The sequence below is a fragment of the Oreochromis niloticus genome, linkage group LG19 (genome assembly GCF_001858045.2).
Source record: "Oreochromis niloticus isolate F11D_XX linkage group LG19, O_niloticus_UMD_NMBU, whole genome shotgun sequence".
Lineage (NCBI taxonomy): Eukaryota > Metazoa > Chordata > Actinopteri > Cichliformes > Cichlidae > Oreochromis > Oreochromis niloticus.
Window position 1 is genome coordinate 26,412,984 of NC_031983.2, and position 12,485 is coordinate 26,425,468.

Sequence of the window (12,485 nt, forward strand, 5' to 3'; positions counted from 1 at the left end):
AGTTAAATTTACCCTTCATTTTAATTTTCATATTTATTTCCTATCCTATTCATAGTCTTTTTTTCTTTAGGTCACGAGCAGTTGTCTAAGCATTTCACTGCATATCGTACTGTGTATGACTGTATGTGACAAATAAAATTTGAATTTGATTTGATTTGATTTAGGGGATTCCCATGATGCATTGTGTTTTTCTTCTTCAGTCACCTTTCTCACTCACTATGTGTTAATAGACCTCTCTGCATTGAATCATACTTGTTATAAATCTCTGGCTCTCTTCCACAGCATGTCTTTCATCCTGGCTGCCCCTCCCTGAGCCTGGTTCTGCCGGAGGTTTCTTCCTGTTAAAAGGGAGTTTTTCCTTCCCACTGTCGCCAAAGTGCTTGCTCATAGGGGGTCATATGATTGTTGGGTTTTTCTCTGTATGTATTATTGTAGGGTCTACCATATAAAGTGCCATGAGACGACTGTTGTTGTGATTTGGCGCTGTAGAAATAAAGTTGAATGTTCTGATGAGTCTCGATTACTGTTGTGGCAGGGTCAGAATTTGGATTTGGTCAAAGTCACAGGCACCAGATCTCAATCCAGTTGCACACATTGAGGTGTGGTGGAGCAGATTTGCTTCATGGAACATAAAAGTAAAAATTCTACTGACGTGATTGTTGTTGTCAGCTGACACCAAGGAAATAAAACTAAACTGAATCCGTACTCTGAACTTTTATCAAATACTGTAACATTCTTGTACACATTTCTTACAGTGGACATTTTGGCATGTGACACTTGGGTGTAGTGAATGTCAGTGAATGCAACATTAAACTTGAACATGATAATTCTGGCACAGCTAAATGGAACACAGCCATTGCTAATTGGGTTAGTTACACCTGTGCTTTTCAAAGTATGACAAATCAGAACAGCCGCTAGAAAGTAAAGCATACTTTTTGTCATAAAAACAGTAAAATGAAGGGTTAACACAGATGTATGGTGAATGCTAAGCAGGTTATTTATTTATCTATACCACAAATGTATTCAGTGTTCCGCTGTGAATGCACGCAAGACTACCATTCCTCTCTGGGTTCAATGCAAGGCTGTGGATGCTAATGCAGAGCGGTATTAAGTGCCTTTGTACAGCAATGTAATGCAGAAATGTGTCAGCCAGTTTGTTAATGGATGTCAATTCTCTCTCACCAGTCCAAAAGCTACATGTGCAGCAGCCAGGGGAATGTGCTGTGCTTCACCATAGATTTTGCATCAGGCTTCACCTGCTCTGAAAGCACTTCAAAGGTGACATTTTACTCCGTTCACAATTCTTGTTGGCATACTGCTTCAACTGTTCTTAGTTTTGAGATGGCAGTTCAAAATCTCCTCACTTATGTTTGCTTAGGCACTAATCATAGTTATTTGAGGGGGGGGAAAAAAAAGCCAAATTTAACATTTTGCACAAATGAATTTCTACCATTAGGACTTTTATATCTTCAAGAATAATATGCTATTATTAAAATGACAGTTTGAGTTTAATTTAGCAGATCTGCACTGGTTAAAATCCTTCATTAAATAACTTTAAAGACGGTCCACTGTGCACAAACTGCACATTAAAATGACATTTCTTGATCATGCAGCCTGTTGTGCTCATTATTGAAACCCCTCTGCCGTGTTTTTTCATCCTTCCCTTGTAGACCATACTGTGGCGATACAAGTTCTCTCAACTTAAAGGCTCCTCTGACGATGGGAAAACCAGGGTAAAGCTCCTTTTCAAGAATCCCGAAAGCAAGCAGATAGAAATGAAGGTAATAAAACATTTCTTCCCCCAATTTAATAAAATTAAATGTACTTGTTTAATTCAAGTTGGGTTCTTTTACACTAGTTGTGACTTGAAGTGCGGGATTTCTAATTAGTCTCTGCCTCTGTAGCACCGTGCATAAATCAGATAGTCAAGATGTGATTAAACTGTAGTTTTATTTAAGTGGTTTAACTCAAGTATTTCATTAACTGTTTAGGAGTTATGGCCATTTTTATACATGTAAAGCTCTGAAAATGTGAGCCTAAGTAATTGGACAGACTTGTAAGGACTCAAGGATCTTTCATCAATACTTGGATGAAAATTCTCTGAAGCCAGTGTCAGAGGTCTAAAACCCGTGAGCACAAACTGCTGTGTCTCCTGCAGCCACTTTAAGATCGTCTTGGTTTCGTCCGTCTAAAGATTTTTTTCAGAACCTTGCAGGCTCTTTTAGATGTTGTCTGACAAACTCTAATCTGGCCTTCTCGGTCTTGATTGTAACTGGTGGTTTACACCTCTGTATTTACCTGAAAGTGTCTCTTGATTGCAGACTTTGACAAGAGTGAGTGCGTTCTTGTCGTTCAGGTTTTTCAGTGTTGCCAGTTGATTCCTTCATTTTAACACTGTACCAGACTGTTGATTATTATTTTTTAATGCATTACTGCCTTGCATTTTAGACCTCTTGAATTTAAGCTGAATGTCTGCACTTTAATCACATCGTTTTATCAAAAATCCACTCTACTGATGTACCAGAAAAAAAAAAATGTCATTGTCTAAATACGACCTGGCTGTATATAAACCTTGCAGGAAGAAGCTATTTGCCCTGACATACACTGTTATCATTCTCTTGTGCAACTCCTAGTATTGTGACAGATGTGGAGAGTGCAGTTAGCATCAGCCACAACTACCAAATTAATTAATAATCCACAATTACCTGTTAATTTTTTTAAATACTGTGATTTGGATTGTGAACATAACGGACTAATCAGTGCGTCTCTTGTCCTTGACGTGTGCTTTTCAGGAGCTGGAGTTTGCTAATCTGACAGCCGTCCTCCACTGTATACATTCTTTTATCGCTGCCAAAGTGGCCTCCATGGACCCTCTCTTTATGTGCAGTCAAAGCTTCCTTGGAAATTACACGAACAGTTAAGAAGACACGTCCTCATCGTGATGTGCACCTGAGGCAAATCAGCAGTATTTTATGCACAGAGCCCATTGATATGTATATCTTGTTCTTGCTATTTTTGTATGGACTTCTGAAAAAGACATCTTTGTAAAAGACTCTTGAGGTGGGTGATGTATGATCTACTGAAGGAAAGATGAGGTTTCACTTTTAAACAACTAGAGATTATCCAGTGGGAAAAGATATACAGTTCTTCCATTCTTCAGTTTGCCCCCCCCTCCCATTTGTTAATTATTCAGAGTGAAACTTAACACCTATGATAAAAAAAATGTAGCTGCCACTGTGTTTAACAGAAAACCTAAAAATGAATTTTGCTACATGTCTACCTAATAACATTGAAGAAATTTCAGCTGAGTAAATGAAGCGGATCTGTCACAGGGGGATACAGGATTAAAACAGGCCTTTGACAGGGATATTTCCAACAATGATGAGAAAGCGTACTCTCTTTTTGTTCCCCCCCAACTTCCTGTGGTTTACCTAGTATTGTCATGTCTGAAAAAGTACCGCAAACACCTTACAATAAAAAGCAAAAATAATAGCCTCCAAATAACCACCGAGTTGACTCGACAGCACTCTGATACGGGCCCAGACTAAAATTAAAGAAACTTCACAAAGGCAGCGCTGGTGCCAGGCTTCAGTACTTCACTGGTTTGGATTAAATTGCAAGTTGTTTGTGTTACTGTTTCCATCTTTTGTATCAAATAAAAGGCAAAAGTCCAGAGTGCTGCATTTCTCTGGCAAACAACAACATTTTAAGCTTCACAGTATTGTTAGTCTTTTTTTTTCTTTTTTTTTTTTAAACATTCTTTTTCTGAATCTCATCCTGATATGATGAAAATACTGTACATCTTCAACTTTCTGTAATGGTTTTAGTGTTAAATAACATGTTTGCTGTATTTTCAATAAATGGCTTACAGAGTACAACTTTGTCATACGAGGCATGTCAAAGCTCCCTGTGTACCTGTGTACATGTATCTACTTTCACACTTTAACATCTGCTAGCCCAGCTGCTGATGTCTGTCTTAATACTGCATTTTTGTGCCGAACATACATTTTCTGTCTTTTCCAAAAACGAAAAGAAAACGCTGCACAGGTAGCTGGGTTTTATTGGAAGAGCCTGTTCCACTACTTGTTTTCAACTGAACTGGGCTGCAGCACAGTCTCATTAAACTGAGTAGTTTAATTCTGTGAGTTAGTAACTTGAGTCTTTTCACCCATCAGAGAATACCAACAAGTTCAAGGTCAACAGACAGCTGTTTGCAACTGTTCCTTTAGCCTGTGTCTCCTGGTCCTTGAACTTTAACTCGGTACAGTTGTCTTTGCTACCCACAATAAACCAGGGAATAGTAACCCAGACTTTTTTGTTCTGTTGGTTTTTCTTTCTTTTCTTGTTTATGTGAAGTTGCCTGGAGTTCTCCAGCCAGCATATTAATTGATTTACTGGTTCATTTAATGATTTTTGCCATCTATGGGGCAACAGAGTTGATTCTTCCCATTGTCCTTTTTGCTGTTCTGCTTCTGCTGCTCAAACTGTCACACCACAGCTCCAACTCCACACACACTGGTCGACAGGTCATAAGCAGTTTGACCCAACAGGATATGTTACTTGTCTGCCGTTGAAGGGAAAAGCTTGCACTGGTTTCTCACAGGTGAGCGATGACAGTACATGTACTTTTTTTTTTTTTTAAACAGGTGGAGCCTGTCTCGGAGGCATTGCTGCGAGGGACTAAAGTGCTTGAACTGAAGGCAGTTGGGCTTCTTTTAGGCTGTTTAAGGTTTTTCATCTCTCATCCAAAAGGCCGTCAGTTTTCAAAGGTGGTAGCCAGGACATGTCAGGTCATGTTTTTGTGATGCTGCCCCACCCTTCTATTATGATAGTAAATAAACTGATTGTTGTTAGTGACTCATTTGTGTTTCCAATGCATCACAATGCACTGCCTCAATCTCTTGATTGCCTGGTATGTCGAAGGACAATAAGGACTAGGCTATGGGTGTGCCCTGCCCTTGGGCATTTAGTTCACAGTTCAAACCTCCACACGTCAGTTTGATCGCTTATTCTTAATTAACTGTAGGTGCGGCAAATATTTAATAGATGTGGGCAGGTGCCGATGCAAACTGCGCAGTCATATCTACCAAACCATAAGACATGACTTACATTTTTCTGTCATTTTCCTGGTACATCCTCCTTGCCTCAATATTAACAACAGCCAGCAGCCACATTATTAAAACCAGCTTTCTGCTGGTGTAACACAACTAGATGTTCTTCTTTGTTGGAATTCCAAATATTGTGTCTTATATGTATGACTTCCGTGTATTCCGATTCAGTTGCAAGTGGATCACTATTTCATTTAACGCTGCAGTGTTCAGTTTGATCATCAATGCAGTGATCAACTTGAAATGCTGCATTCCTACTAACAGACGTAGGTTGTAGCAGCAGTCCCAGTGTGAGGACTTTCCCCAAATTTATTTAATAAACCATTACAAAAGCCAACTTCGAACCTCTCCCACTACTGTGCTAGCACAGTAATGTCAAGACACGACAGGAAAGAAAATAACATAGGTGGACAGATGTCTGTATGCAGGTTAAAATTATTGTAACAAGGATAAAACAATCTTGGAATGACACGTTACAGCTTGTTCTAGTGAAGCATTTCCATTTTTTAACATTTCACCCATTATGACACCTGTGTTGCAATATTTCATTCTTGCTAGCAAGACCTATAACAGCACAGGTTGTTCATGTCAATTTTTAAACAGATAGCCTCCAGGTAAGAAAATTCACAGTCAGTAAAACATTAAGCAGCAGAAAAAAAAAATACTCTACATCCACAAAGTAAGTTCGTTCTGTCAAAACCAGTTTTGTCCTTGAGAATTTCTGCAGTAACTCTGCATGTCCCACTGAGCATGTGCAGAGTAACAGTTAAACCCTTATATTCCAAGACACAGAACTGAGTGTATGAGTTTGGGCCTGACAGTGTATATGTCACACTCTCACGTTTTTCATACTTTTGTACTGAGCTGGATTATTGACACAGATTGTTAGTTGATTTTTTTCCCGTGTTTTTAGATTATGGCAGTGATGCCGGTGGTCGCACTATACATTTTAAACCTGGTATCGTATATTGCTTGATAAAATATTCAAAAGGACCCTACAATAAGAACTTTTTTAAAGGAGCAAATATTTGTTTTGTCCAAAGTCCACACAGCAATCGTTTAGATATTAACATCAAACTATTTTATACTAAATAAAAAAAGAAATAAAAATCCGTTTTATGAAGATGCCACGAGAGATTTTCTATTATTAAAGAGAAATGAATGAAAAATGTACCTTCACTGGCCGTCTGTAACTTGTGGCTTGGGTAGGCTGAATACTGATGCATGCTGCTTCAGTTTTGACTGTCACCTTCTGTAAGTGTTTTATATATATGCAACGTAGAGGTAAAAAAACAAAACAAAAGGACTGAGTTTGTGCTTACTGCTGGCCTTTTATTCTAAAAAGATGCAACAGTGAAAGTGGAAAACTGCAGAAAGCAACAGCGGTCAGAGAGAGACTGTCAGTAAAACTGAATAAAAGATATTAAATGGGATATTTGCATGATAATACATCAGGCTATGGTGGAAGGAATGCACATGCTTCATCCTCTACAAGCTCTGATTTATTTAGTGAGAAGTTTGGGCTTAAACAGTTTGAAAGATAAAAGCAGCCACCGTGATAAAAAAAAAAAAAAAAAAGGTGGTGAGATGATCTCCAGCTCACTGCTGAAGTCACTAAACACACACACAGCATCACGTCGTTACATCAGCAACATGTCAAGCATGAATTTCAAGCACTGAGCTAAACTTTCAATGGGCCGTGACTCTCACAGTTGGCTCCACTTGCAACATTGGAAACCGTGTGCTAACTGGAGTATTTGTGATGGAAAATTTTCTGCTGTCGTGACCTTTCTCTGTGTCACTGATCCCCGCAGACGGCATATAAAACTGAAAATAAGCTCAGTAGGATGGAAGGAAAAAAGGAAGCAGGGCTGTATATCTGCCAAAAATGACTGCAGCCATTATTGTGAACTTTTTATTACAGCAATAATGTTTCAGAAAAAAAAAAAAAAAAAAAGGTACTGACAAGCCCTCACATGTACATAGTTGACCTCAAAATTGTGTTTCTGGAAGTCTGCTAGGTCGAATGTTGTTTAAGCAGCCAACACATTCAGCACAACAGCTTCGCATCACATTTTTAAAACATGGATTAAATGAATAGCATCATTATAAAAATGTCTGTGATATTAACAGCACGGATCTCTACTAAACTGCTAATTTTGAAAATTGAAACTCATTGTCGAGATCTTATTTAAGTAAGTGGTTGTTATTGGGGTTCATATAGCTGAGTTTCACTTGTGTTTCTGTTTAAAGGTGCCCTGTGGAGATGGCTTTGTGAAAAAAAGATGTGGATACATCCATTTATAATGAGTTCAACGATTTATCTTATATCTATATCCTCTTTCATGTTTAATTGGTGAGTTTATTAGTATATTAAGTTAGTAAATTAGTATAAGAAATAAATGATACAGAGTGCGCTACATTTTTAAAGTAAGTTGCAAACAGTTATTGGGCATTTTATCCATTGACTTTAATATAATCATATCTTTCTGCAAATAGTGTAGTCACCCTCCAAAGTCTTTTTTATTAAAAAAAAAAAAAATGCACTTCATTTTTCACACTGAGAATGACAGGCCTCATTGACTAGACTGCCTTTGTGCAACACAATTGATTTTAAATCACAAAATAATGATGTGGTTGATCTGTAGATTTTTTATTAATAAAACTTGAAAGAGGCTAAAAAGAAATCAGAAATTTGACTGACAAGGGGTTTTATGACCAGGTGAGGCCTGTCACCTGTCTATTGCATGCCAAATAAAGTAGACTCTGTATCGGAACTTGACTCGAGCTTATAGCTTTTCAATTTAATTTTGAATATGAAGTCCAAACAGAAGTCAGCGCAAGGAAAGGAGGCTATTATTAGCCCGAATAAAACAAAATAACCAGAGAGGAGAGCAAAACCTTTAGGACTGGCCAAGTCATAAATCTTGTTTTCAAAAGAAAGAATGCACTAAAAGGCCCGAAACATCACAGACGTTAAGAAACAACTTCACAACATCTGGCCAAGCCAAGAACAGAACACTCTCAAGGAGGTAGGCATATTATTGACAAGGTTTACAATCAAGAGATGCCTTCAAGAATGGAAATACAGAGTTTACAACAAGGTGCAAACCACTGCTTCCACTCAAGAACAGGAAGGCCAGAAAGATTTGTCAGGAAACGTCTAAAAGAGTTTGCACAGGCCTGGAGAAATGCTGTAGACAAATAAAACCCAGGTTATCTTGTGGCAGAATGAACCTGCTTATGATCCACAGCATACCACCACATTATCCCTCAAACACAGTGTAAGTACTGTTATGGCATGTGTATGCATGGCTATCAGTGGAAGCTGGTCACTGGTGTTTACTGATGATGTGACTACTGACAGAAGCAGTGCAGGTGTATACTCTCTGCTCAGATTCAACTAAATCATGCAAACCTGATTAAGATGGCACTTCATGGTGCATGATCCAAAACAAACCCGAGTCTCTCGAGAAATGGGATACTGTTCAGCACCCAAGTCAGTGACCTGATCGCAACAAAACAGAACAACTTTTCAGTTATTGAATACAAAACTGGAGGCAGGGAGACCCACAAAGAAGCAGCAACTGAAGGTCACTGCAGTAAAGGCCTGGCAGAGCATCTCAAGGGAGGAAACATCAAACAGTTCCAGACTGCAAAAGATTTTCATAAATAATTAAAAATAATCCTTGTACTTAAAGTTCTGTTAGTCAATTACTTTTGAGCAACGTCTCCAGCTGGAGAGTTTATCTTCACTTAAAATGAATACAAATCACTGAATTTTCAAGCTGTTTGTTACAAAAGACGTAAAAACAAAAAGAAAAGAAGAAAGGAGAAAAAAAGAAAGTAAAAATACTTCAAGTGAGAACAAGAGAAACACCAAGTCTCTGAGTTACTCGAGTGTGAGCTGGTTTACTTAACCTTGGCATTGGGCTCCCAGGTTTCTCAGTATATAGGTGCACGCTGCACTATGAACACAGCACTCAGATGCAGCTTGGATTGTTGGTGACAATAAGAATGGCTTACTTTCATTCCCTCTGTCTTGTAATGATTTCCTGCATTTCTATGCCAAGTTTTACAGCAGATGATGTCAAAACACTGACCGGTAAGTATTTTTTTATTTTTGCGTTTTATGTACTTGCTGAAAGTGTCATGAAAAACATTTGATCATTCATAAACATTAGATACAATTCATGAATTTAACTGGAAGAAGTGAAATGGCTGATGTTCTTTTTGGGCGCTGCTATAACGTATAAAATAGGAAAGCACATTTTACGCAGCTTTCAACTTCCTTAGCCTTACAATTGGAGTGAAACCTGTAATCAACCAAGTCATCATTTCAGGATCATTTCAGAATTTGGAGTATTTGAAACCAGCTTCTTCTCACCCAGAAAACAGATTTCAGAATATAATTCATACTGCTCACTGGTGCAATACATTTATTATGGAGCAGCCTGTGCAGAGATATTTTAGGCAGTGTCTCTAGTCATTACTGAGAACAAGGGTTAAATGATATTAGTATCAGGACATATTTTTACTTGTTCTTCAGATAAGAACACAGTGAACACTATCACTGGGTGGATAAATAGTTCTTGAGGGCTTCAGTGGAAGCAAAGTAAGTGATGCCAAATTGTCAGGTCATTGTACCCCAAAAGGCCTAAGCCTGACCATGACTTGAGCTACATGGACTCTTTGGAATAACACAAGTTACTCGGAAAGAGGTTCTTTGGTCTTTAAGTGCCCTTAAATGAGTTCTAAGGTCAGTGACTGTGCAACAACGTCAAAACATGGCTCTCAAGGATGGGATGCTACTTGGCCAGCATGGAGCTGGTTCAGTCCACGTTTCTATTCTTTTCCCAGTCATCTCATTAGAAACATCCGTCCATACGTCTTTGTAACCTCTTATCTAATTCATTCGTTCAGTGGACGAGATGATTGACGCCATCACAAGGCTAACCCAGAGAGCCTTGAGAGGGAGCGCTCACACATCATCCCAAGAGTTTCATCTTGTTTTTACTTCTGAGAAATCATTTAAAGATTACTCCCCCCTTGGGGTCACTATCAGCTTTCTTTCACCAGAACTTTGTCTTCATGTAGCAAATTCTTTGTCAGTGCTGAAGTTGCTTTTCTCCCTCAGAGAAAAGAGCTGGAAGTGTTGGATACAATAGATCTGGTTTACAGAAAACTTTAGTAATGTGCCATGCACTGTCCTCTTAGAAATTTCTATTCAAGTAATATCACAGTGGGAAGGCATATTTTTCTTAAGAGAAAATTATGTTATTGTACTTTTTCTTCTTTCTTTTGATGCACTGCTTAAATAAGCTGACTGGATACAGAAATATTTAGGATTCTGCACCCATTCATTTACATTAAAACAAACAATCTTCCTTCACAGTGAAGTTCAAGTGAACGCTTTCACCTTTTGTAAGATAACATTGCCTTATTTTAATCATTTAAAATCAAATCATTTAAAAATTATAACAGTATTTTAATATTTTGTTAATGCCAACATTTTGAATGCTACGTTAATGATAAAAACTGCAAATACCGGACAAATTACTTCATTTAACAGCTTCTGTTTGTCCTTTTAAGGGGCGCTGGAGCCTATCCCAGCTGTCTTAGGACGAGAGGCAGGGTACACCCTGGACAGTCTGTCGCAGGGCTAACACAGAGACAGCCAATCGCACTCGCATTCACACCTATGGGCAATTTAGTGTTTCCAATTAACCTATCCCCACTAACTGTCTTTAGACTGTGGGAAGAAGCTGGAGTACCCGGGGGGGGGACCCACGCAAACCACCGTGCCGCCCAAATACCAGACAAATTAATTAATTTAATATAATGTTCCAAAATGGCATCCATTTCTTTTAAAGTAAGTAAGTTAGGTAAGTTAATTTAGGTAAGTGAGTATCTGAAAAGCAGTGGAAATTCACTTGGAACTATTAGAAATACCAACCATTTAAAAAAAACAAAAACAACATATGGATAGTTCTGAAGTTATCAATATTTAAATTTTGAAATATTAAAATAAAGAGACTGAAATACCACATATAATTTAAAAAGTACTGTACATTAGTACAAAGCAGTGTGGCAGAAGTGAACAAAACATAATCTGCTGTACTTTAACTATATTTTTTAAACTGGCTGTAGCTTAACAACCTTCATATGTTGTTAGTGAGTCAAACAGTTTAGTTACTTTTTACTTGTGGTTGTTACTCAGATTACTATTGGTTTTGCACTGTAATAAGAAAGTACAGATTTTCACCTGTACTTTACATTACCCATCCTTGAAACCCCTTTGACCATTCCCCTTCCATTTTTTCTTTAATCCTGACCGCTGTGCAGGAACGCCCCGGTCATGCATTTGTACTGAGCCACTTGAACTTTGTGCAGTGGAAAAGGACAAGTGTTGCTCAGTGCTTACGCAGCATTAACGTCATCGTGTTTTAATGTCCCAGATTTCTCCCTGAGATCGCCGTGTCTTTAGTCTGCTCACATAAATACATGATGCTTGAACAGTTTCACTGATAAACTTAAAATGAAACGTCACATGTTAATTCTCAATTTAATTATTGTTTTTATTATTCCTTTTTCTACTTTTAGTTCAAACACAGTATATTTCCTTAGTCATGTCTACTCCCAGTGTGAACTACTTTGTAGCTTCTCAAAAACAAATTACTTTGATCCATGTGTATTTGATATTATCATTACAGAATAAGAACATGATAGATGAAATGATATTTTTGAAAATGTCTCATGCTGTTCAGAATATATATATATATATATATATATATATTTTCCAGCTTCATCCATCAAAGAATTACTTATTTCATCACATCAAGAAAGCCTTTATGATGTAGATGAAGACTTACTCGACGTCAGGCAACGGTAATACGCCATCACAGATTGTCAGATTGTCTGCCTCAGTTTTAACTCAAATAATGTGTGCAGGAAAGGATCAAAGGAACTGTAACTGCCCTTTTATCTACTTTTCTTGCTAGGTGGACCAAACCCTCAGCTTCCCAACACATGCTTAAATTCTTTCGGCAAGCCAACCCTGAGACGAAGCACATTTCTAGGGCTGCAGAGGTTTTCCAAAAGACTCTTCGTGTCCTAAAGAAGAAAGTGAAACAGAGATATAATCAGGAGCTCACAACACCCGGTAGATTTCCTTTCTTTTAGTAAACTCTGTTTCACCTTGGATGGAACATTTAGAAAAGTTTTAATTGCTACATTTTTAATCAGACCTCCTTTACTAGTTTTGATCAGCAACAGAATTTCAATAATGTTTGCTCAGATTTAAAAGTTTCGCAACAATCAGTTCAACTTTGTCTGTTTTGTTACTCTAGCTAAAGAAAAGCTGTTGTCATGGAAGCA

General features: G+C 37.9%; 1 protein-coding gene and 1 long non-coding RNA gene across 6 annotated transcripts in view; one reads left to right on the forward strand and one right to left on the reverse strand.

The window, feature by feature from the left end:
* The window catches only part of sntg2 (syntrophin, gamma 2), a 95,730-nt gene extending 90,880 nt beyond the window's left edge, over positions 1-4,850 (forward strand). Inside the window, exons 15-17 of one of the 2 annotated variants that reach the window (XM_005477587.4) lie at positions 1,186-1,278; positions 1,671-1,781; positions 2,793-4,850. In XM_005477587.4, coding sequence (XP_005477644.1) covers positions 1,186-1,278; positions 1,671-1,781; positions 2,793-2,921 — 333 coding nt within the window. In that variant the 3' untranslated portion in view covers positions 2,922-4,850. Of the gene's footprint in view, positions 1-1,185; positions 1,279-1,670; positions 1,782-2,792 lie in introns of those variants that run through there. The other variant, XR_003215250.1, reaches the window with a different exon arrangement.
* LOC112841736 (uncharacterized) overlaps positions 1-12,485 on the reverse strand; it is a 55,658-nt gene that overhangs the window by 33,873 nt on the left and 9,300 nt on the right. The gene's annotated exons all lie outside the window — the stretch shown is intronic.